The 26,200-nt window shown below is 43.9% G+C and overlaps 1 protein-coding gene across 2 annotated transcripts in view; it reads left to right on the forward strand.

Moving 5' to 3' along the window:
* Positions 1 to 24,448, forward strand: part of RNF130 (ring finger protein 130) — a 36,980-nt gene extending 12,532 nt beyond the window's left edge. Inside the window, exons 3-9 of one of the 2 annotated variants that reach the window (XM_042826199.1) lie at positions 4,721 to 4,971; positions 8,132 to 8,203; positions 8,854 to 8,936; positions 14,081 to 14,177; positions 14,936 to 15,140; positions 17,126 to 17,219; positions 18,921 to 19,107. In XM_042826199.1, the coding sequence (XP_042682133.1) occupies positions 4,721 to 4,971; positions 8,132 to 8,203; positions 8,854 to 8,936; positions 14,081 to 14,177; positions 14,936 to 15,140; positions 17,126 to 17,219; positions 18,921 to 18,936 (818 nt within the window). In that variant the 3' untranslated portion in view covers positions 18,937 to 19,107. Of the gene's footprint in view, positions 1 to 4,720; positions 4,972 to 8,131; positions 8,204 to 8,853; positions 8,937 to 14,080; positions 14,178 to 14,935; positions 15,141 to 17,125; positions 17,220 to 18,920; positions 19,108 to 23,939 lie in introns of those variants that run through there. The other variant, XM_042826201.1, reaches the window with a different exon arrangement.
* The last annotated feature ends 1,752 nt before the right edge of the window (positions 24,449 to 26,200 follow it).

Raw genomic sequence — 26,200 nt, forward strand, 5'->3', positions numbered from 1 at the left:
TGCTGCTCTGGGTGTGCTCTTCCTTTCTGATTAGATCAAAATAAAAACCTGTGCAGCTTGACCTGTGTTAATCACTGTGCCCATATGCCAAGACTCTTCTTTTTGCTGTCTGCTTTTACAAAGACTGTTTTAGAATATAAGACTTCATTCTTACAATGAATTTCTGGTTTGTATCAGGCTAAAATTTTAAAATACCTGAAGAATTTGTGTGTTCCCCATTGTTGGTAAGTACTGTGGAACTGATGTGCATTCTCAGAGCCCACCTTGTCTAGCAGTGCTAACATGTAGAGTTATTTTCATTGTGATGAGGTTGATTTTCTAACATAGATATAAGCCTGAGCTTGGAAGTGTCACCCTTAAATGAGCAGTAAGACCTTTCTGTGACTATCAGCATATCCCTTTGTGTCAACTTTGTCATTACTTTCTGCTTTTCTTTAATTGCTTTTCCTCTGACTTGTAGTTGGATTCCTTGTTCCTGCTTTTCATTTGTTTCTGATGGTGTGTTCATTTGTTTTATTTATTTGGTGGCTGGGGGGCCGCCCTTTCCACGTGTCCTTTGCTGTCTTCAGCGCAGTGTCCTCTCCTTCCCTCTCCTCCATCTCAGTGCAGATGTCTTCAGGGACATTCAAAAAAATTCCCACTCAGTCTCTCAAAGCTTCATTAATAACAACAGTGCTTGTTTTGTGTTTCCTGTTTTCTCCTTTAATGTTTGGTGGGCCCCCAAATTCTATTATTGCTGGCCGGTGAGTTCGCAGAGTTGTGTTAATTTCCACAGTTGTCATCTTTCTTGCAGACGGGACTTTTTAGATAACCTTCTCTGACAGTTGTATTCTATTCCTTGGGGATAGAAGAAGAGCAAGCGTCCTTCAAATCAAAAAACTACTTTGAGGTTTTCTCCTGGGGAATGGGGGTGGAGGGGAAGCAGTTACATTCTTCCTTTGTTTATAAGTTTCTGGTTTTGTGTTTGCCTCTGCAAGGTTGTTTCACAGGAGTCTTGGAACTTGCTCACAGTGATTTCATCAACTCACTGCTTGTAGTAGCCAAGATGTAGACCATGGTGGTAGTGTTTTCCATGTGGATCACTGGAGTTCACAAGTATGGTCAGTTTTTATTCTAGTGCAAGTATGTCTAAAATATCACTGAGCGTGGCTTGGAAGGGCCACTGGAGGTCTGTAATCACTTGGTCAGGTGTGCTCCACCAGACCTACTGGGTAGCTGCTGTTTGTGGTGGTCTGTCTTTTTAATCTAAGAAATCTGGCACAGGTTGATCCCTTTCCTGCACGCTGAACAGTGTGCATGTGTTCATTTCTGATGCGTGTTCAGAAACGCTTTAAGAGGTTATTGAATTTTAATGGTTTGTGAAAACAGGCAGTTCCTAATTAACGTGATCATTATGGTGTCTCTGTCATTGTGATTTGGCTTTTAGTGTCTGAATCACACCCTGAACCCAGCCAGAAAGCAACTGTCTGCACTGTTCTTTACTTTTATTAGAAAGTTGGGGGTTTTGCAGGCCTTTGTAACTGACATCTGCAAAATGTGTCAGATAGATGTGTGTGGAGTTTGGGTTTTTCAGAACAGAGTGCAATGCTTCAGTTACAATTAAATGTTTTTTGCTACTTAAAGAGAGAACAACGTTGTTTTGCAAGTGTGAGCTGAGTGCAGTCTGTGCTTCATGGTGTGTCTGCAACATGCATCAGCAAGTGCAGTTAAAGGCTAAGGAAGTTACAAAGACTTTAGCTGAAAACAGCAGCCCTCAGAAAAGTGCTCACCTTTTTGGTGCAAGTGGGTTAATTCTCAGTTTTCTGCAGATCTTTTTTCGTCCCATCAGAACCACTCAGTGCCTTTTACAGGTGGTCCTGCACGTGCTGTTCTTGAGCTGGGATCTTAAATTTGCCTTCCCTGTCTGCAAGGAGGTTCTTTGCAGCACTGCAGTGCTGGCAGCAGCTCAGGAATTGTCACCACCCCTTCTCCCACAGCTTTGACCAAGCAGCTGCTTAGGCCATTTGGGCACCCAAGAGAAAAGCAAATATCTGCTGCTTGGTAGTTATGTTTTGTCTGCCTGCTGTTCCCAGGGGCGATAGGTGGGTGGAAGGTGCCTGAAGTCCCCTCTTTGAACCATGTCTGTCTGCAGCTTGGTGTCCTTCCCACAGCTGTCTGTATTTGGAGCTTCAGAGAAGTGTCTGGCAGTCGAGAATCAACATAAAGAGAAATTGGCAAGGACAACTGTTTGCTGGTGGTGAGACTGGGAATCTTCCTTTGAGACAACTTTCAGTTGACTTTCTGAAAGTGCTAGGAGATATGGTGAGCCAGCAAAGTAATCTCTGTGGTGCTCTACAGAGGTCTACAGGAAACTTCTGGTTGTTGCTTTGTTCCCATTACATTGTTCCTAGTATCTTCTCACCTTCTGCATCCTTCTCTCATCTCCTGTCTTGATGTTGTATTCCACAGGCTTAATGATTAATTGCAACTTCCTTTCCATACATAGAGTTGTGTAGCTATCCCAATAAGTATGCACATAGTAAAATTGCAAGTTAGAGCTGTTTAGGATTGGATGATGGCAGCTGATTTATATTTGCAGGTGTCAACATTTATCTGGGATGTACTGTCTGTCCAGCTTCTTCCTGCTTAGCTGTGTAGTTCATTGACTGTAGTGCTCCAGCTCCTTTTAGTTGGGCACCATTCTTTGCTCAGGAGAGCATTGGTTTTCAGCAGATTTATATAAAGACCACACTCTAACTTCTTCAAGCGCTGTTAGTCTGTATTCACCTGAGGATTTTTTTTTCTGCTTAGGTTTCAGAAATGCAAGATTTCAAGGTGCTGAAAATAAATAAGTCAGTGCCTCCTCCTGCCCCCAATTCTTCTCAAGCAAGGAGCTCTTGCTATAATTATTTAGGGTGATGCCCCTGACAAGAATACGGATAAACCAAGTCCCAGTTTCCACTGAGTTTCAGGATGTTAAGCAGGCACAATTTATTTTTCTTCTGTGCTATTCTCCTTGGCTCTCACAGGGTCAGAGGCAGCAGTAGCACTTGGGCTGTTTGCAGCTGAGTTGTTTGGAATGCAAATGGCTTTGCAGAGATGCCAGAGGTTCCCTTTGTGCCGGGCCTTATAGAAAACATGTGGCAGATTGTCAGCTTTGTCACATTCTCCAGGCAGCAGGGAATAGGTGGAGGCTTCAGCTTTTAGTTTAGGCGGAACTGGACTGGTATCAGAAAATCTTAGTCAGCTTTGCTTCACGGGTAGCTGTATAAATCGTGTCAGGATGCTGTGCTGAGAGCTTCTGGCTGATACTTGGATAGGAACGTGATGCCGTGGGCCAAATAATACCTCCTGGGGAAGCATAGTGCAACATATGCCCTGGGGAAAACAATCCCTCTGCCTTTGCTATCAGAAGGAGATGTGAGGAAATGAAGTGACGCCTGGGGAGGGCATCAGGCAGTTATCAGCTCTGGGTTGATCTTGCATCATCCGAGCTGCAGGAGTGCATGCTGCATCCATGTACAGTACCTTGAAATTGCAGGAAAGGAAGATTTTTGTCCTGTCATTAAGTGCAAGGACTTCTCAGCTGGACAAGTCAGGAGCGTTCTGGCAGCTCTAAGGCGTATACTGGAAGCGCTCTCTGAAAACTGAGGACAGTGACTGTAACAGTCACTATTTGTCTCTGTGAATGGGAAGAGCAGCAGAGTAACACTTAAACAACTTATGCAGCTCGAGCAAAGCTCCCTTTTGGGGGAAATGAGTGGTTTTGGACTTGTCACCCTTACTTACTGTGCCCTCAGTTTCAAAGATTCTGTTCTTTTTATTCTTGTACTTCATATTCTGGGTACAGTAACTTCTTAAAAATAGGGTTCTGATGAAAGGACTTAAAAGAAATCCCCTTTGTTAACACAGGATCTTGTCACGCCAAGTTCTCCGGCTCAAATCTGCTCCAAAGCCAGAACGCAGTGCTGAAATCATCCACATTCTACTGTTCCTCTTTTAGGGAATGTGATTTGGTGCAGACAGATGGAGGGAGCAGATGAGCAGCCTTCACCAGCATCTTGAAAATAGATCTTGAGAAGGGATTTCAGTACAGATCTGGATGAGGAAGAACGGCACACCAGTTTTTTTTGTCTCAGGAGCTCTTTGCTACTTTATTAAGCACGTCTCTGGTTGGATGATAAAATCAGTTCTCATAATTCTGCTCAGTTTTAATTTCTGTTCCACTTTCCAGCCAGTCTTGTTTGTTCTACTTCCGCTTCTATGGGAAGTGGTGGGGGTGAAGTTCTGGCTTCTTTGGAATTGTGATCTGTAGGTCCTTGGCAGTCTGTGTGCATGTGATGTCCTCATCACCACATCGGGGAACTTTCCGAACTCCCCCGGCTCAGCTCTGTGTATGCTGACACCGCTCCTCTTCCAAATGTGTTTTTTCTCTAAGTTGCCTATTCAAGTAATCACAGCTTCCAATCTGGACCAAGTATACGATTTAAGATCTGTTCAGGCTGTGCACAGTTGTTGTAGTGTGGGAAGCACTGTTACCTGGTAGCACGTGTGCAGCTGCAAACAGTTGGCATACCTGGAAAGCTTGGGTTGGAAGGATGAGCCTTGAGTTGAGCACACAGTATGCCATACATGACTTGGATAAAACTATTTACCAAATGGTTTTGCATATGGAAAATCTTACTGGCATCATGCTCTGTGGATTTTAAATGTTAGTTAATTTTTTGTTCTCTTTTTATAGGAACTGGAGACATTGTTGCTGTAATGATTACAGAATCAAAAGTAAAGGAGATCCTGAATTACTTGGAAAAGAACATCTCTGTCCTGATGGCCATAGCAGTGGGTTCCCGTGTTCCTCTAAAGAACTTCAGTCGGGGCTCCCTAGTCTTTGTGTCAATATCTTTCATTGTTTTGATGATAATTTCTTCAGCGTGGTTAATATTTTACTTCATCCAGAAGATCAGGTACACGAGTGCACGTGATAGGAATCAGGTAAGGGCATTTTGTTTTTTCCTGTCCGTGTTCTGGAGCTGTTGTTGCTGTGTACAGTATTCTGTGGAGAATTGCTTTCTCGGAATGGACGTTGGAAATGGAGAGTGAAAAATTGTGCTTATGCTTATATGGTGTGGTGGAGTTCAAAGCTAATGTTATTCATTCCATCTGTTATTAAGGCTAGCTTTAGTAATAAGTGAGGTAGTTCAGTTGTTGTTCCCAAACTGTAAATTAATGAATATTAGGGTAAGAAAACTAAGGTACAGAGTTCCTTAGTGTTCTGCACTGACTTTAACTTTAAGATGATACTTGATAAGGACTGCCTAATTCTCTTGGTCATATATGCTAAGTAATATTTTGTCCAGTGTGCCTTTCTGATTCTTTTTCTCTGTTATTGTAAGAACTTAGATCTGAATTAAATGCACCCATGCCCAGAGGTCTCGAATAAGTGAAGTCATCAGTGTAAATATGGCTTAAACTTTACAAGTAAATGTTTTACTGTCGTGGACTCAATGACCTGCTGTCTCAGTAGTGTGTCCTGGCTTTTATTGCAAAGGAGGAAAAAAGTGACTGCTCTCTTTGGCTCTGTGCATCTCTGTCAAGGGTGCCTTACAAAGCTGCTGACCTCTAGCTGCTGTCCCTCTTCCTCTGATTTAGGACTGACCTTTAAGGGCAAACTGTGGGGCAGCTCTTTTGGCTCTTGACAGCGCTTTGTCAAACGTAAAACAAACGCAGAATTACAGAGCCTCAACTGCGACAAAGGATTTCCTTTCTAGTTTCTGGAAATAGCATCTGATGCTGCCGGTCCCGTTAGATTTTCCTCGGGGTGTCATTCTGAAGTGACCGAGCTGTGGCTGGTACTTGGTGTGGTCCCTTGGGGCGGTAGAAGTTTAAATAGAACTGTGACTCCAGGAGAGTCTGTGGAGTGCTGAATTGTGCCTGCTGCATCCCCTGAGCGGTCTGAGGCTTCTTCCAAACATCTCAAATCAGCTGCTCTGTGGGGAGGGGGCTTTTGTGACCTTTCTTCTTTCTTTAGATTTTCAGGAGAAACTTGATGAAAATTTGATGTGGTTTAAAAAGCTGAGCTTATTAAACTTTGATGAGGAGGTGGCGATGGCTCCGGCTTGTTTTTGAAGAGCTTTGAAAGCTCTCTCAGAGAGAAGGCTGCGTGGGGAAATAACTTGTTTTAACTGAAAAACAAGATCACAGCTTGGGGCTGGAGGCACCTGTTTAAGAAAAAAAAAATAATAATAAATTAAAAACCATCAAAACCATGCTGTGTTTTATAGATAGTGCAAGTAGATATGGGTATTTCACATGGTTACTCTTGTGCGTTTCCACCGAGGTACAAAACTCCTTTGCATGTACTGGTGCCCTTTTTCCATTGAGGTTGATGTGGGTTTTAAAGCAAGCATACGCTGCATGCCTATGCCCTAAAACTTAACCAAACAGCAAATCCTCAGTGTCCCCAAGGTTAGCATTTCAAAACGTCCTGTTAAAATTAGAAGGTGGAAAAGGTGGATCTCTTGAATGGAGATGGAAGTTGCCATTAGCAGATTTCCTTCCATGTGAGAATACAATACGTGTTTTGGAAGAGTTTTGCTGAGATTGATCCTTTCTCAGTTGGAGGAGATTTTCGAAGACTTCACGTAGTACAAACACAGGCAGCATGGCTAATTATATGTGCTACCCCCAGTGACTCAGGTGGGTGGTGTTGGTCACGGAAAGCCCCTGCCGTGCCTTCTCAGCGTTGTTCCTCTCTTAGCAGTCAACTTTGGCTGTGCATGATAATCATTTCAGCAGTCTTCGGTGTTGTGTCTTTCAGTGCTGGAGCCAATATGCTTGCTCCAGGATGCCCAGCTTAGATTTGCTTATACTGACTGGTTTCTCACGTGTTGAAGTTAGGATGAGATTTCTTCCTTTAGGAGGCGAAGAGCTTCCCCGTCCCACCTCTGTTCCGCATGGTACTCCAGATACCTCACGCATCGGTGTCCTAAAAATCCCCATGAAATGAAGGAGCTGTTTTTCTGTGGAGACAACAGCAAAAATTGAATTGTGTAGTTCCAGAATAATGTTGGTGCAGTTGGCCAGTCCTTGATTTGGTACATACTGCTGTAAAGGCCTTCAGAGGCCTCTGTGTTTCTCCAATAAAAACAGCCTTAGCTTATATGGGAAGAAAGGAAGTGCTTATATGGGGCGAGGTAGTTGAAGAACTTGGCTTTTCAAGTGTATAGGAGGTAGGTAGGTACAAGAAATGCACGGTTGTTCCATCCAAGCTGCGTGGGGAATTTTGGCATGTGCATTTCATGTTCTTAGAATTGGTCTCTCTCAAAAGCAGAGTGTTCAGTACAAGAGGGGTGAAAGACAAAACATGGGAACTTCCTTTCTTCCAGTAAATGTAAACCCAGTCTCCTGATACGAGAAGATGCGAGCTTTGTGCTGCTCAGTGCCTGGGACCCACAGGCCAGCAGCTGGTGATGGTTGCACAGGAGGGCAGCGTGCACCCAGAGGTGGTCATTTTGCAAACAGCAAAAAACAGCTTGGCCTTTGCTGTCAGAGTGAGGTTAATATTGAAACCAGCATTCGTTTTGGCTATATTCTGGTCTAAATCAGATCTTTCAGATTTCATGACCCACAAACTTGTGCTTCGTGTGGTAGCAGTGGTTTCAGGTAAGGGCAGGATAAACTAGGTTACGCTGAGGATCTGTTATGTCTCAGAACAAGATCAGTCTGTGCTTGGGGGGGGAGAAAAAATTCAAGCCTAAGAGAGCAGAGTATGTTCTAGCATGCTGAATAAAAAGCAATAGGAGAGGATGATGACAGAAATCACTTGGGGGCACATTGCTTCAGCTCCTGTACTACAGGCTGGGATGAGTTAGCTTGTCACACGTGTTGGGTGACTTCTGCGGAGCCCTGTGCAGTGTGTGAGCTTTTTGCCCACACACTGAGTGCATTCCTGTGCTCTGCTGTTGAGTTGTTTTGTTTCCTGACAAATCTCTTAACTGTGGGCTTTGCTGTTTATGCTGCTAATCGCAGTGTTGGCCCACTGTCAGTGTCTATTGCAGTGGCAGTATCGAGCCCAAATAAGTCATTATAACAGGCAGTAATGAAGCTTGATTATCAGAGCTAATTTGTGTTCTCTCCTTTGTCACTTCATTAGCGTCGCCTTGGAGATGCTGCCAAGAAAGCTGTTGGTAAACTGACAACCAGGACAGTAAAGAAGGGAGATAAGGTATAATGATATTTCAACATGATAAACGTGGGCATCGTGTTTTATTTTTGTTAGAGGAAACAGTGTATTTTTCAGCTTTTCCTTTCTCCCCTGGTGTTCCGATCTTCCCCTCCTTGTTGGAGACTGCTTATCGTATGGCACAGTGTTTTGTGTAACTCGTGGTCTTGCTGTATGCTGTAAGTTTGCACATTTCAAAGGAGTTTTTCTCACTTAAGTACTTCTTGTGCTCCATCTGGCAGCTGTGACTGAGTGGTTTTGTGTGCTAGCTGGCACGCAGAATTCCCAAAAAGCTTATCCTAAAAAAAAAAACCCAACCCTTTTTTTTTTTTTTTTTTTACCTCAAAGCTGAGGTGATTCCTATAGGGGAATCCCTACTATTTGTACCACAAGAATTCAACTGGATATTGTAAATATCTTAGCTGATGTTTCATATGGTCGCTTATCAGCTTCGAGTGAAGGGGAATGGTTTTGTGTGCATGAGATACTTCTCTTTCCTGAGCCGTGTTGGAATGCAACCACCCTGCCATCATTTCTGTGTCTTCTTGGTAATATTTGCTCTGACACAGCATGGTTCTTGTACTAATTACAATTACTTTTACCTTTGTCACAGCCAAAGCTCTTGACTTGAATTTTCATTCTGTTTGTTTTAGGAGACAGACCCAGACTTTGATCATTGTGCTGTCTGCATTGAGAGTTACAAGCAGAACGATGTTGTTCGCATTTTACCGTGCAAGTAAGCTAGTAGAGTTGCTTTGTTTGGAAACTGTTTTTTCCTTCTTGCTCCTTTGCTTCATTTCATGTTAAATATGCACTGTAATTTCTAGATACGTATGTTAGCTATTTCCTGTCCTAATAACAGCCATTTTATTTTAGACTGTATGAAACCAGGTCTGCAGATGAGTGGCTCAGGCGTTAGCAGTGGAGCTGCTTATATTTGAGGTTTGGGGCAGGTTTAAGGGCTGGAACAGCAGGCAGACAAACAGAAGTGTGATGAACAAGGTGCAGCAGCATTCTGTGCAGTGTCCGTGCAGTGCTGCTGCGGCTTTCCGAAATAGTGCTGGAGGCAGATGCAGTCTTTCCAGCCTTTGTACCTCATTTGACACCAATCAACCGCTGTGCTCTCTGTCTTTGGTCTCTCCAGTGCAATGGATTCTTGGCTTGAGGACTACTGCTTGCTGCATGCTCTGTACTGGTGCTTAAAACACAGCAATTTCTTTTTTGCCCTTTTGACATCTACAGGTTTTCAGTTCATTTCCATTCTTCAGTTATGGGATATTTGCTCTTAGATGCTTTTAAGTGCTTATCCTCGTGGTTGTTGGTTTCAGTGATTGGGTAATTTTTGGTAGCCATAAGCATTACCAAGGTCATTTTTCCCTTGCGTTCTGATATACAGAGCTTTCTCCTTATCTCCCAATGCACAAAAAAAAAATGCATGTTATGTTGCATATATACAGCCAGGACCCAGTAATTTGGTGTGTGCATGATGCACTAGAAGCATCTCAGTCATGGAGTTGGAGTCAACCTTGGGTCACACAGCAGCAGTGTGTAGCAGCTCATTATCAGTCTTCTGAATCTTCCTATGGGCTGCTCTGCGTAGCTGGATATCTTTAATTCTAATTCATAATGAGTTTCTATTATGTTAAGAGGAAAACAATATTTTCTATCTTAGCAAATCAAAATATGTATGTATTCTAATTCTGAAACCAAGCTTAATTAGTTTTTACTTTTTTCTGTTCTTTATTTCTTGGACTGTGGGGAAAACAATGAACTGCTTTAGGTTCTCAGTAGTGTTGTGTTTAGTTAATGTACCCAACAAAAACAGAAACTACCATTAAAATATTTGGAAGTTCAGGAGGGTTTGGGGGGGGTTGGATCTTGCAGACGGGTGTCCATTTCTTCCTACAGTTCAATCATTTTTACTCATTCAAAGCTGACATCCTCCTGCCCGTTAAAATATATTCCCAACTGTTGAGTTTTGAGACACTTTTGTCATATATTGTGATCTCATGTAGAGTGTGCCTGTGTGAGTTATGCCCTAGTCCTTCATTTATGAGGAAGGTTTGGAAGTCAGAGGAGAAACTTCTGGAAACTGTTCACCAGCTCTGAGCCACAAGGCTGATGGATGGAACTCAGGGTTTAGACTCAAGGGTTTGCAGTGGGTGCTCACAAATCCCACTCCTCAGTCTCTGATGCTGAGGAGAGGTCAGTGAGGGGTCCTTGCCAATGTAGAGCACACAGTTGATGAGGAACCATCTCCTACTGCTGAGCACAGAGCAAAATGGAGTCTGAAGGCCACTTCACTAGATAAGTGCCCAGCACTGCCCAAGCCGCAGATGTCTTGCTAGTGTCAGCAGATGTGACACAGACCTTTTGAGCAGGATGATTGTGTATTCATTTTACAAGTCCATTTTCTTCAGATGCCTGCTGCAAGCCATGGTGCTGCAGGCAGAGCCCCCTGGTCACAGCTGCTGCAGGGAGCTGGGGGCTGCACCTGGCTGCTGCCTATGCACAGCTCCCCTCCTTGCTATGCCCCATTCAGCCTTTTCCACAGTTCCTTTTCTGTTCTGCTTTTCAAAAGAATATAAGGTCAGGGAAGGCTCTGACTGCATTCCTGCTGAAGGCTGCGCAGTGACTTTCATGTTCACTTTCTAGTTCTCTTTTTGAAATCTCACTTTTCATCTGCTTCAGTTCAGCTTTGAGTTAAGCGCAGACCTCGCTTGGTTAGATGGAACATTGGGATGGATACTTTCTAAAAGATTTTTTTTACACTTGTAGAATGAGCGAAGGGGCAACCAGTGCCTGCAGAGATAAGCCAGATGAATTTCAGATTGCATATAAAACTTCTCAGTCTACTGAGGTGCGTCTCCTCACGTCTTGTTTTAGAGATTTAACCCCTTTCTACTTCCTGACATTTTGACGTCTCCTTTTTGGTGCAACATGCAAACCTAGTATAAAAAAAAAAAAAGAGGAGAATCTCAAAGGTGGATGAGAAAATAAATTTCTCACGGAGAAAAGGGATCAACCAAGAGGAAGCAAATGAAGGGCTAGCAGTCCTTACTGTGTGTTTTGAGGAAGCTATAATCATTAGACAGTAGGAATCGCTGACATATTGATTGAAAAGTGGTGCTTCCCTTTGATACAAGAACTGTTCTCTCCAGTTAAGTATGGTCTGTCACGCTATCTCTATGGAGAGGTGTCTGGTTTGGACAGACATACAGCTGATGAAAATGATAGAAACTCTAGTGCAGTATTTGCAGTCATTCGTGTTGTTCTTCGGAAAGAAATATGTCCAGTACGAGCAGCGTATGGTCACAAAACGTCCTGAATTGGAAGGGACCCATCAGGATCATTAAATCCATACCTACAGCTTTTCATGCGCAGGGGTAAGGTAGCCCTCTTCCCTGGACTTAGAGAACTGAAGTGCAGTTCTGTCTTCTGTGAATAACGTTTTATGAGTTAGAATAAGCAGTGGATGCAAACATTGGAAGGAATGTAGCTGAAGTCGAGCCTTCTGGATAGTGTTCTTTAAACAGATTGTTCCACTTCAGCATCACACAGCATCTGGGAAACGATGGGCACTGGGTTAACAGTGATCAGGAAAAAGGTAGTGTGAAGGAAAGGTAGAGATAAGAGATAAGGGAGGGTGACAGTGAAGTGATGAACTGAAGAAAAGCACAGAAACATTGGAAAGGGCAAGAGATGGTCTGGGAAGGAAGATCGCTGTGCTTATAAAGAGCAGCAAGCTCTTAGGTAGGATGAGGCTGAATATTGACTGTGCTAAAATAAATGAGTTTTAAGCCTAATTCTTACTATTTCCTGCCCTGGGCAAAATGGGGGCAGCAAGTGGCGAAAGTGACTAAGCCACATTCACCTGTGTCTGATTCTATGCTGCTGAAAAAGCAGCAACGTCACACTCCCTGCTGTCCTTCCAGCAGCATTTCTGCTACCCATGGCAATGGCTGTCCTTCTGCCCCTTGCAATCCCAAGCATTTATGAGGCTGTGTGGCACAACAGAGGGTTATGGTGTTTCCTAGGCATGCTGACAGAGCGGAAAAATACCTGCAGCTCACCTGTTTGGAGCCCTGCCCGCATGGGAGGCTCTTGCAGTGCTGCTGGCTGGGTGTTGCAGCTGTGTCACACTGCTCCCAGACACATGGCTCCTGCAGGAGCATCGTCTACAGCTGTGACCCAGGGCAGCTTGCTGGGAGCTGAGATTTATGGTCTTGGATAGCTTGCTATTGACCAAGTGACAGAGGGATAAAGATGGAGAAGGTTTATGATGGCAGAAAATGCAAGGGCTCACTTTGTCAGACTAATTTAAAAAATAATTCACGTGTTTATTGTCTTAGTTGCTGTGTAACTGCTTTAACTTTTGTAAGAGAAAGCCAGACAGAGCCCGAGCCATGATGATGGTATCAGTAAGCTGCTTAAGCAACAGAGACACAGCGTAAGTAGTAGGCTGAGCCACGCTGATCTAAATCAATAAATAACCCTGGGGGCACTGCTCTTTTTTGAAATGCATTAATAAATGTCCTAGAAGGCTTAGGAGCTAAAAGCAAAGAATAAAGAGGTTGCCAGAAGAGTTGAACTGTCCTGGTGCATTTGAACTCTGTCAAACTGCTAATGACTTGAAAAGAACGTGTAACATTTAGTGGACCCGTGCTGGCATCCATATGGGTATCCTGCTTTGCTTGATCTGAGTGCTTCTGCAGCCCTGATTAGCTGATAACGACATATTAAAGCTGTTTTCCTGCTTGGTGGAGTCCCACTGTCTGCTGTTCTGGGTTTTGTCCTGCTCTCAGAGACAGCCTTTGAGAATTTTAAAAGGAAATATAAGCAACTAAAAGCCGCAATTTCCCAATGCAGAAAAATGGCATCATTGTGTGTTTCAGAAGATTTCAAACCATTTTCTGTCACCCAGGACTTCTAAACACAGTTTGAAGTTCTGTGAGTAATAAGGGAATCTGCTAAGAACTAATAATGGGAGACACTTGTATTTTGTGCAAGTATTTAAACTGTAGACAATATACCTCTCCTGTTCTTCATGATGGCTGCATTGCTAAAGGCTACATTGCTAAATGTGCTTGACAGAGCAGTCCAACACGTTCCTCAGTGTGTGCTCTTATCATAGGCAGCCATTCAGCCTGGGCAGCCATGAGCATTTTCTAATTCTGACTCGCGTCAAGTCCAGCAGTACCTTTTCCTGAGTATGTGCTGAAAGCTTCTGCTCATCTTGGAAAGCCAGCAGGAGGGTTGATTTAACTTCTTTAGGGTAGGCATGTTGCAGTCTGCATAGTCCTTCCGTGTTCTATTGGTTTGTACCCATCCAATGCAGTTACGTCTGTACTGTGGATGTGACTCAGATGGTGTAAACCAATGCAGAGCTCCTGCTGTGCAAACAGAAGCTCCTCTTGCCATTTCTGTTTCTGAAAGATTTTGGTTTCCTGTGGCCGTGGTATGATGGGCATGTTTTCCTTGCTAATTTCCTTACAGATATCAAGCAATGCTAATTGTAGGCAGAAGCCTTTCAAAACCTTGTTCTCTTCACTTAGATGTGCTAATTATAAAGCACTTACAGCATCAAACCTAAGTACTTTAGTGTTGGCTTTTAAATGAAACTGACTCCTGGTGGATCTGCAGTCCTCTTTCCTGATTCAGCACCAGGTTCTGCTTGGAAATGGAGATTGTAACTGGTAGCAAGAGCTTCAGGTTTTTATTTCTTTTTTTTTTTTTTTTACTGCAGTTAGCACAACTTGCTGGTAATTCCAGAATTTGTCCTGCTGACTTGAAGAAACAATTTAGAAGTGCATCAAAGTAGTTCTCATGACGTAGTATAATGGTTTGCGAGTTATATATGTGCCTTGTCTGTTCTCCTAGGCATGTTTTTCACAAAGCCTGCGTGGACCCGTGGCTCAGTGAGCACTGTACGTGTCCAATGTGTAAACTGAACATTTTGAAGGCCCTGGGAATTGTGGTAAGTTGGACTGAACAAGCTCTTCTCCCTTCCATCTCTGAGACTCAGAGCAGAAGGAATGTCTTCAGAGCAGAAAAGATGAAGGATGTTCCAGTGCTCTTAGTCAGAAGGGTCTGGGGCTGTGTTGCCATTAGTTACCAGGTTTTTTGTGCTGCTGATAAAGTTCATTTTTAGTGATTGTTTCTTCCCCTAGATGATTATTAAGAATATTCTATAGTGTTCCTATTTAGAATTTAGATTCTTAATCTGTTGTAAATCTACTGCTTTCTCTATAGTCTTCCCTTTTCTCAAATTCTTTCAGTCTTCCTTTGTTTTCTCTCTAAGCTCTTGTTCTTACTGTGCTCTCCTGTAGATGCTCTCAGATCTGTTGGCACGTTAAATCCATGCCCAGAGCTGCAGAGCGCCATGGCCGAGGCCAGCAGCCTTTCCTTGGTTGTGCATTAACCAGCCCTTGGCACATAGAATCTCAGAGTACTGCTTTTGTTGACTGATTCGCAAGGGAATAGACTTAAAAAAAAGCTCAAAGAGGATTTTTCGTGTTTTTCCCATATAAGTAAAGAACTGTCAGGTAGGAGCAGTGTTTTTTCGAGGAAAGAAGTAAAAGAAAAAGGGAAGAGCTCGTCTGTTCACGTTTCTACCCTGTGATCCAAAGGCAGCTGAGCTGCAGCAGCAAAATGAGGCGTTTGTGCGCTTATCCTTACGGGATCATTGCATGTAGAGTGTTCCTCCCTGTAAAGAGGGATCGCTGTGTTTTTCAGCCCAATGTGCCGTGCACAGATAACGTGGCCTTTGACATGGAGAGGCTCAGCAGAAGCCAGCCTGCCAGCAGGCGCTCAGCGCTCGGCGACTTCGCCAACGACAGCTCCCTGAGCCTGGAGCCCCTGCGCACCTCCGGCATGTCACAGCTTCCCCAGGATGGGGAGCTCACTCCGAGGTCGGGAGAGATCAACATTGCTGTAACAAGTAAGTTTGCTTTGGCTTCTGTTACTTTTCTACGGCTTTCCTGGGACGGGGCTCTTGCTTTGCTCTCCTCTGTGCTGCAGGGCTGTGATAAAAGGTCTTCCTGCAGAAACAGAGGTGAGCTCGGTGTCCCTGGGCACTCCAAACCAAAGCTGCCTGCAGCAGTGCCAGCACTTCCATTATTAATCGTGTATCCATTTAGAAATGCATACAAAGAACAAAGGGTGAACTAAAATGGCAGCAGAACAGCCCTCCTGAATTCGGTGATCAGTGTAAGCTGGGTTGCCAAAACCATTTCCAAAAGACATCCAATAATTTATACGTGTGTAAACATCTTAGCCAGTTATTACTTCTGCAGTCTTTTTTTTTCCTCCTGACAGCATTACTGCTGGAATTCTGGTGTCCCTTAGCAGATGGCTTTTCTCACAAAGTTTTTGTATTAAAAAAACCTGGTTTTGACATATCAACATTTGAGTATTGTCCAAGTGTCATATGACCTCAGGATACTATTCCTGCTGTACTTGTTCCTATGGGTAAGGGCTTACAGCATGGGAAATATGCACTGACTGGATTTTACCTGGAGTTTTATTATATAATGGCTCTGTAACAAAAACATTATGTGGAATTATATCATTTTTCTGTATGCAATGGAATCTTGATTTGATACATGAATGGTTGCTCTTCTGTCTGAACTGCAGAAATAGAATTCATTCAGTCTAGTTTACTCCTTGTACTTCCCTTATGTGCATCTAAAATCTGGACTTGAAGCCAGTGCTGCTATCCACTGCTAGTAAAAGCAGTGTAACTGATGCAGTCCGTTACAGAGTGTCTCTTCAGACACTTGAGCAAGGTAAATGTTACTAAAGGAACCTCATCTCACAGAACGCAGAGCCCAGGACTAGAAATGTCTTGATCTGAGAAGGAGAAATCCGAACGTGTAATCTAGATCCTTTCCCAAACCAGTATGTCACTTTGACCTGCAGTTCAACTTGTCATTCATTGTGTTTTCAGTTGTGTTGAACAGTTTGAACAGACACCAAGGCTGTTTGTATGCTCTTTCTGTTGTCATGGATGGGAAAACTCTGCAGTTTAACTGCAATTTCAACTGCTTGGTTTTACAGAAGGTGCTTTTGCTCTCTGTTCCCAACCATAGCACTTACCTTGACAGATGGGATGCCAGGATAAAATGAGAAATGTCAGCAAGAGCTCATGCTGACAGTGTTTATCAAATAACGCTTTAGAAAAGGCTGTTGAAATGTTTAGATTTCGTGGATGACACATTTTTTTGATGCATATAAGTTAAACCAAAAGCCATATTCACAAAGGTGTTTGTGTTTCACTGTGTTACTATGTGCTAAATTCATCTCCAGGAGAGAACTTTGAGTAGAGAACATTCTTTAATAGTCATCTTTATGTTTTTAATGTCTGTACTTACATACTAACCTTGAAATTATATTTCCTGTTGTTTTTCTGTCTATTATGTGGAAAACTGTAGTTGTTTTACTGTCAAATAAGTGATCTTATCTTATTTATTTTAAAAGTAACGTGGCATTTATTGAGGAGGGAGGGGGTGAAGACACAAGTGAAGTGTGAAAGTAAATGCTTATGTGAAGAGACACATCTCAGCAAACCCCAACCAACCATAACAGTCCACCTCCTGACCTGGGGGTGGACTGAGATTTCATTACATTTTTCCCTCGTTCCCACATTTCCCTTCACACTGTAATCTTTCTTTATCGCCAATCCTGGGGCTCAGCCAGGAGATGTTGTTGTGCCATGCTTGTTTTCCACACCTCTCTCCACTTCTTCTTTGCTAGCCTTCTCCCGTCAGTAGCTCTGTGGCTAACCTCCTTCTGCTTCGCTTCCTGGTGCCACTCGTGGCTTAGAAGCCCTTTGCCTTCCGCCAGTGGTGTTTGAGGGGAATGTTGGCATCGCTTTGACATAAGCCTTCTCCCACGAGTGATTTCCTCCCTTTCCTTTGTCAACAGAAGAATGGTTTATTATTGCCAGTTTTGGCCTCCTCAGTGCCCTTACACTCTGCTACATGATCATCAAAGCCACAGCTAGCTTGAATGCTAATGAGTAAGTAAACATTTGGCTGTTTCTGTACGTTTGTGGTGGGTTTGTGTCACAGGCAACGTTGGGAAGGAATACCATGAGAACAAAACAAGGAATTATGTGTGTGTATATATATGAATATGCACTTATCAAAATGACAAATGCCTTTTCTGCCTTTCTCAAATGTAAGCCTCCAGCAGTAGGTTCCAGGGTAACATCTGAATTCCTCCTTAATATCTAGTTAGCTGAATGGTCTGAGGGGATCTCACAAGGTACAGATGAGGGAGGGTGAAAAGAGAGTGTGTAGATCTGTTGTGTTGGGTTTTTTTTAATCAGTGGTCTGGGGAAGAGTTGGGTTTGTCATTAAATCCCTGTGTTCAAAATTCACCCAGCAGAACCAGGAATTGCTGCCATCCGTTACCTCTGACAGTTCCCACCTCAATTTCTGAGTCATTTGATATTTTAAAAAGAAATAAATGAAATAAATCTTTTTTCCCCCCAGTGAGCTCACTTCCAGCTGAGAAAAAAAGATATTTAGATGATTTTATAACTTTTAGGAGAGAATCATGTAAGCAATGATTCGCAACCATTTCTTGCATCTTGTGTGGGTAGAGCTGACCTGTTTTCTGACCTCTCATTTTAAATGCTTAAGAGTTGCACTCACTGGAGTGCTTACAGACACCAATTCGTTCTTAATTTTTATGGACTCATTGCTGCTTCCCTTCAGACAGGCTGGGCCAGAAATGATTATCATGTGATTTCCAGTCTTCCTTCATAGTTCTGTGTGTGGGCAAGTATAAATGTGTTCTGCAGATGCATGAGCTAGGTAGAGCTGGCTGTTCTTGTTTGAGGTGTACAGAACATCTGGACTTGTGATCTAGATGCAGAGATATATTGGAAGGCAGGCTCCCCTGTGCAGTATGGAAGTATGGCTTTGTAAAGATAATTCCAGTTTCTTGGTTTTGAGATGAGAGGAAAAAAATAAATACAAATACTTTCCAAAGAGCCACAAAAGTGTTAAGGTTCCCTTCTCAGCAGGATGGGAAGATGTCTGGTGGCCTCCAGTGTAGGATTTTTGGACAGTCTCAAGCTAATCTTTAGGAAAGTAGTGCAACTTCTTTGAGGTTATCAGAGTTTTTCACATTCTGCTAATCTGTGACTCTTTCTCTTCTTTGGAGAATCTAATTCCAAAAAAGCTTAATGGGGAAAAGTTTTAGATCTTCAAATAGCCTATTCAAATATTCTGGCTGGTTTTTTTGGGGGTTTTTTTTCACATGTCAAATTCTTGAGGTTGCAACCAACTGTGTGCAAGCTGACACCTTAGCTGTAGCTGAATGTTGCTAATCTGCACCCCAGAGCAGCTTGGGAAAGCATGGAGGAAGATAAGCTGTGTGCATGTGGAACAGGAATATCTGTGTCCCTGGTATTTCCACATCGCTAGGAGGAAGACAAAGGAATCGTAGTCTGTTGTATCCACCAGATGTGGGTTCTCATGGGAGTTGCATTTCTACTTTCTGTTGCAACTCCTTTTGTTGCCTACTGCTTGATTGGCTCTTTTTATGGGAAGGGCAAGCATTGCAAGGTGTAGGAGTGAGCCTTTCCAATGCTCCAGCACTGTGCAATTAGCTATTTCTCTCTAACTTCCTCTTGCAGGATTTTATTTTTTGAGTATTGACAGTGCTAACTGTAACATAAATATTCTGTACCTTTTTTTGTGCCCCACAGAGCAGAATGGTATTGAAGAAGTGCTTTCCGGATGATTGCCTTGGGGAGAGACACCTATTTTTATGCTTCATTTATCGATCGTGCAGCACAAGCGTTTATTTAGTACATCCTATTTTTTCATAAAAATTTGCTGATGCCAAAGCTTTGTATTAAGGAAAAAAAAGTGAAGAAATAAATGAACTTTAATTACGAAATCTTACTCTGTGAGTTTCATTTGTCACGGCCATTGTGTTAGCATTGTTTGACAGACTCTTGCAAATTCTGTTTTGTTTCTTTTGAATGATTTCATCTCTGCAGATCTGTAATCTCTCTTCCTTTCGGGCCACCCATGCTAATAAGTGGAAATCTCTTGCAGTGTCATTCTGACGATGCCACCCAGCACTGGAATGACCAAGTGGTGTAGCTGGCAATTGCTCAGTGCCAGCTCGGTAGGAGGGAGAGGAATTGTGGTGTGTGATGGGCTTACCTTGACTTCAGCTGAAACTTGATGTAAAATAACATTTTTCTCCAGAATCTTTCCTGTCCCACTCTGGGAGGATTGCTGTACCATTTCTGTCTTCCGTTGCTGCCTGAGGTTGGCAATAGAGTTTTTGTGACAACCACATCGTAAACGTTTTCTGTCTGCTGCTTTCACCCCACCCTTTTTCTGCTAAAAGTGAAGCTGATCTAAACCACTTCTTCCTTCCCAATACCAAGTGAAAAAGTAACGTTTCTTCCCCTGATGCCTTTGAAGCCTTCTTTCATACTGCTGCAGGGTTAACTGCTGATCAGTTCAGGGCATGAAGCACTGATAATGGTCTTTGCTGTAAGATGGAAACTGCAAACCTGTGCCTTCTTGCCATGTCTTCTAACTGGTGGGGAAAACATCTCTTGTCTGCTGTCCTCATTCAGGCTGTTTCACACAAGTTCACTTATGCAAGTGGTGTATGAGTAATTTCCCAACGTTCAGTTAAAGCATGCAGGTCTGCAGCTCAGCCAAGTGCTGGTGTTGGGGTTATTGAGATGGGGGGAAGGTAAGAGATGGGTGAGGAAAACATCACTGACAGAGTTAAAACCTGATCAGAGTTTTGTTTGTTTTTCTGGTATAAAGATGCAGACTTATGAAACGCAGTACTTTCTAATTTAATTAAATAACGGAGAGAACAAATTTTACTGTAAAATTTAATTTTTTTTATGCACTGGGAAATAGGGAATTTAATTTTATTTTTATGTATCGGTGCTTTTAGGATTTAGGAACACAGCCAGAATATACATTAAACTAGTTGCTTAATTCTCATTTGTCCAGCAGGTTTCAGCTGAGAAGGCAGCTTTTATAATTGAAAATGAAGTATGTGGTAGCTTCAGTACATTTAATAGAATTATTTTTCATTGTGTCCTTGTGAAAGTTTGGAAGAAACGTGAAGACAGTAGAGCAATAAGCATCTTTTGAAAGCCTGGAAAACCCCGTTATAGTCACGGATGAACAGAGCAACCTCAGCCATGCAGTGTCTGCAGACTGTCTCCTTGAAAAATGCAGCGTTCTGTCACCTGAGCTTGTTGCCAAAGCATGGAGGAAGGAGGACAGAGCATGATACAGGGTACAGGCTGTGAAATAAGAGCTGTATTTTTTTCACTTGTTTCTTGACACCAGCGGCGTGATTGGTGAGTTTGTCCTTAACCAAGAGTCTTGAACTGTTTGGGATGAAGTGCTCTGGTCGTAATTCTGCACGAAGGAATTGTGTCTGCGGAGGGACCGCAGCTTTTGCTGGTGGGTGGCCCTGATTATCCATCCTGAGGGTGTCTGAGTGTTTCAGAACAGGAAGGTAACAGCAGCTGATGCTTCCTACTAATGCACCCACAGTGCTGTCTGTGATTGTTGGCCTTTGAACTGTGCCTGCTTCTGTAGCGTCTTAGGATGGGAAAAATTCCAGGCTCTAGTGGGCTTGTTTTCAAACTTGGTTATCTGAAAAGTTCATCTAAACTATATAATGAGGAATAGTGGCAGAGAACACTGAGAAGTTCATTTTCAGTACGTTAAAACTGATCCCAGGCTTCCTGTTTGTTTTCTCCATACCTGAGGGATAAACCTTAGTGTCTCGTAAGCGCACAGTGGGAGAACAGGTTCAGAAGCTGAATTTTGGAGCTGTGGATGTTTCTACCTGACCTTAAAATACACATTTATCCAGTAAACCCAACTAGACTAATGCCATGTGTTTGAACACTGGGAAGGGTGCCAGTGGCTCCTTGAAGCATGCCCCAGCTAGCAAACAGGCTGGCCTGAGCTGCTGGGCTCTTCCAAGCAGGCAGCAGAGAGGGGCATGCTGGCAATATGCAGTGAACCCTGAGCCTCCTGAGCCTGTCTTTGGTTGCAAGAAGAGCATAGTTGGGTCACTTTGCCCTGCTGACTCCACTTCCCTCTATAAAATGTGGGTGATGATACCGATCTGGTTATTTAGAGCACAGATCTACGTGTTGAAAAGCACTGAACCGCAGCTGGAATTTGAGCACAGGGCAGGCTGATGGTAGCCGTAATGTGCTCTGATGTCCTGCCTGTGCTGCCCTCCTTGTGGAGGTCAAGAAGCATTGTATGGGAACACAGCCCTGTGTGTAGTGGGTTGGCCACATATAGCTGGTGAGGTCTGGAGGAGCCGGTCACAATCTGACTTAAGCAGTAAGAAAAATAGATCTGATTTAGCAAACTGAGCAGAGAGATGTTCTGTTTCAATGTCTTTCATCTACAGGTAGGTAGATTACATGCTTTCTTTTTTCTTTAAAGGGTTTAGAGGTGTGGTCGAGCATGCCTGTAATCCTGGTGAAAAAATTACATGGAACAAAAAATAATGGGGAGAGACACATTTGGAGAAAGGCTGAATGATGTGTCCCATATGCGGTATGAAAGCAGAGTAGTCTGGGTCTGTGTGCAGCCTCCTGGAAGTGGGTAGGTTACAATTCTGTTGCCAAGAAGCAAGAAAGCATCACAGTAAGGGATTTCAGAGGTGTTGGATGAGCCCTTTTCGGATGAATTTTTCAGTTGTCAGATGTCCTGCCTGCCTGTTGGTGAAAGCTCACCCGTGAAGCAGTTGGAGTGGAAGTGTCCCCATGCAGAGGAAATGGCTGCGCGGCCGCCTGCTTCCTAATCCGTTGTTTGATTTCTGCGTAGTGAAAACAAAAGCAGCGCCCAGCTTTCAGAACCCCTTTTGTTTTGCTTCAGCGTTGGCTGTTCAGTGTGTAAGGTTTCAGCGGGTGGAGAAAAGGGGGAATGAAACAAGCAATACCCAGGGTTTATTTCAACAGCGAGCAGAGACCCGGCCATCACAAATTAGATGATCCTTGCCTGTGACACAGAGCAGAAGAATCTCAGAATCAGTTTTATCTGCTGCAATTCCACAGTAGGTTGGCTTGTTGTTTGTTTGTTTTGAAGAGACCGAACCATCTGGAGGTCATTGTTTCATTAAAAAAGCCAAAACAAAGAACACTTTTGATTTTTTCCATTTAAGCACCGTCCAATTGAAATCTTTAACTTTTGGGACACGTTTCAGATCTAGAAGGTGGGTTTTGGTGATGCCCTGATGTGCACTTCTGCAAAGTATGCGCACACTTCTTACAAACACCTGCGCGTGTGCTCTTACGCAATGTGAGCGCTTGTTTCAGTAAACTGTGCGATCAAAAATGAATTCATTTACTTCTGAGAGTTTTGATTCTGAGTGAGAATGGTGGAGTAATGACTTTGTCGTCTTTACGGTGAGTGGGAAAGAAGGAAGAGCTGTTGAGAACAGCGGTATCTGAATATTACTCTTTATTGTAGGCTCTTTATTGTAGAATGGCATGGGCTGGACCCAGAATTTGGCAGAGAAAGGACGAGTTAAGCACTTAATTTCTGCCAGAACAGAATCTGCAATCCCCTAAGCTTCTTGCTTCACTGATGCCTGAAGGTGGAGGCATCTCAGTTTGCCGAGTGCCTCCTTGATAATCTTGGAAGCTCTTCAGTTACCTTGAGTTTGGCTCACGTGGGTGCTGGGTGTATTGTAATCTAAGCAGCCTTGCTCCCAGCTAATCCCTGCTGGGATCGAGAAACCAGGTAATTTCATATCTTGGCCGAGGGCCTGATCTGATAGATGTTTCCAGAGGGAACCTTGTGTACACCAGCAGGCTGGCTCCTCACGAAATACATCTGTGGACTTGAAGAGCCAGCTTCTGTCAGCAACGATGTGTGCTGGCTTCAAGTATTGCCACTGTTGCCAGCATTTGGAGAAGAGGGCTGGGTCTTCATGGTTCTTTGTAAGAAAATGTGTTGGTGCCTCTTTCCATAAGATTGCTGCCATGCACAGCGCAGGACACAGGGCACCTAGCAAAGGTTTCTGGTTCTGTGAAGCTGTAAACCAAAAGCAAGGCGCAGTGCAAAACTCAGGCTTGCCCCAGCCTTGCTCAGACTTGACCTGTGTTATCTGGGAGCACTGCTGGCAGCAGGGTTGCTCATGCATATGAAAAGCAGTGCTTGGAAGCAGCACGTGGATGGAGGCAAAGCCCTGCAGCACCTCCAGATGTGATGGGTGGGGGTCTGAAATGTCAGCTTCATGTTGCAGAGATACCTGGACAAAGGTGAGGTGCACCTCGGCACCAGGCCCAGTGGGCTTGTAGGACCTCCAGCCCCACGGCCAGGCCTTCAGCATTGCACAGTGGATGGAACGTGTTTAATCTATGGAATAAGGCAACGTGTGGCTTCATCCGGATCTATGGCAGCTGATTCCTGTCACCCAGAGCAGGGATGTGACAGGAGGCAGCAGTGGGCCTGGCCTTACCAGCAGACTTTGCACCTCAGTGACTGGTGGTACCAATGTCAATACTAATTTTTCTGCATGGTGAGAACTTGCAGGCTGTGATCTCTCCTTTGCTACCCACCCTACACAGCTGTTGGTTTGTGTTGAGAAGGGTTTGTGTTGTCTATACACATTCCATGTTTGCAATCAGAACTCACACACAAGGATGCTTTGCTTGGTTCTTACGTGTGTCCCTAACCAGGTTTTGTTCTTCCTCTTGTAGGCAGTCACTTCTTTCATCGCAATTCTCTGTCCCCTCGAAGTCTGGTCTACGAGAGTGAATTCTCCACCATCGAGCCTGCTTTGGACATGTATGACGAGAACAAAACCTGAAAGGAATGCACATTCCTTCCTGGCCCTCTTTCTGTTGTTTTCATTTCTCATTCCTATTGTTGTGTACTCTTTCCATGGATCTCCTTTGTCTGAAGAAGAGCTGCTTTTTCCAGAACACGAGCCTGCCTTCTAGGTCACGGAGATGAAGACAGCTGTGGTGGTTTCTGCGGGTGGCACCTCCGAGCGCAAGCAAGGTTGTCTGATGGAAGTTGCTGAGTAACAGCATGGGAGCTGTGTGGGCCCGGCCTCGGCGGTGCGGAAGAGGCTTTGCGGTGGTCCTAAGAGTTTGTTTTGTACTGCAAATGCATCTCCTCAACAGGGGTATGCTGGTTTTAATGGTCCAAATTGCTGGGCAGAGTCAGAAAGGGAACTAGTTGCAAAGGAGCTGGCCGGTGACTGGTAAAAGCACTCCATATAGCTTGGTCAACCCATAACCTTACTGTGAAATATCCCCTTCCAAGAGGGACCTTCCAAGTGCGTTGAGTTTCCAACGACCTGCTCACCCCTGGGCGGCAGCACGCCGGTCTGATGTTGTGCAGCAGAGAGGCCCTGTGTTTGCAGAAAGATTTCAAGGAACTTGATGCTTCCATTTGTGTTTTTTTTTCTCCATTTCTACTGAAGCAGGAGAAAAGTGGCCTCCACAGAATACATTTTTGGTCCTTCCGTGTGCTCCAGTCACGTGAGTCTCTTTCTACAGAGAGGACGTTCACCGAACCAGCACTTGATCTACCTTAAAACCATTAGACTTTTTGAAATATGCAGGAATCTAATTAGCTTTCTTTCTTGCTTTACTTTTCTTTTTGGAGGGGTTTAAAAAAAATCCACCAAATTTTTCACGGAGGTTTTTTAAAAGCCAGCATGTTGGCGTTACACAGAGAAAAGAAGAGAGGTAAGCTTCTTATCCTGTTCTCACGTTGAGATCTGCAACGGTTAACCAACAAACGCGTTCTCCAGGCCATGCCCTTTCCCACTGACATCAATACGTGAATGCAGAAAGCAGAGGAATAAAGGAAAGCAGCGACTGCTTTGGGACTCAGCATGAAAAATCCATTTTTACTGGAGCATGCCAGAAGCAGTGGGGAAATAGAGATTGGTTTCAAGCTTCTGAATGTATAACATGGAGATGGAAAGCTGAGTTCAGCCATCCATAGAGCTCCTCACATGAGCAGACGTGGAGAGTGAGGACTCCTGCTCTGTTTCCTCCTGGACAATGCAGAGCTGTTTGAACATTAACATTTTCTCCATTGCAGTCTCAGTTACTGTAGATGTAGAAATGCGTTTGTGTCCTTGTAAGGTGAAACACAGCTTCGCTCTGTATAGGAAACTGAGAAATCTGTAAGTCTAAAAGAAAGGTAGGTAAAGCATTTACTGCCATGCTTTAATTTTGTCAGATTTTGCTACAAAAGTTCCCCTGCTCGTTTTTTAATTTAGACTGTACAGTGGTCTGCTGACGTGCATCCTTACCTGAAGCGTGGCTCAGCTGTGTCTTTAACACAGACGTTTAAGAGAAAAAGAAAAACCCTGCTCTGCAAAATGAGGAAACGATCCTATTCACAGAGTATGTTCTGTTGCTGTGTGTCAGCTTCATTTAACCTGGTAATTCAAGGATGGGTGGTGTGAAGGTTAGAGAGATTTTTCTCGTAATACCATTTCCATTTACCCTATGCACTTTTATTGCAATCCAGCCAACTTTAGAGGCCTGCTTACACCCCTGGCTTTTCAAGAGCACAACTTCAATGCCACCTTCCCCAACCAAGTGGTGAGGATGTGGAGCCCCTTTGCTGGGACGGAGTGGGTTGTTTGGCTGCAGGCATTGCTTTGCTGCTCCACGTGGCAGCTGTGTGCACGGGGATGGGGTGCAGGTTGAGCAACCCTGACTTCATCATCACATCTTCCAGGCAGAGGGCAGGGCGCTTCCGAACAGAGACATCCGGAAGTGAAACACCATTGCTGCAGGGTGTCTTAGGGCTTGTTTTTGTCAGTGTTGAGTAGTCGGGTTGCAAAAAGCTGTGCTCGGGTGTTTGTAGTTAAACAGAGTGAGGCATTGTGGCTCCTGCTGGAGCTGCCAGGGTGGGTGGGTGGGATGGGATGGAATGCTCACCGTGGTGCATTTTCCCTACGCAGAAGCACCCAAGAGGTGCCTTGTGCCAC

Source organism: Centrocercus urophasianus, unplaced genomic scaffold (genome assembly GCF_019232065.1).
Source record: "Centrocercus urophasianus isolate 14NV4802_14NV808 unplaced genomic scaffold, USGS_Curo_1.0 seq_26, whole genome shotgun sequence".
NCBI classification, from domain to species: Eukaryota; Metazoa; Chordata; class Aves; order Galliformes; family Phasianidae; genus Centrocercus; species Centrocercus urophasianus.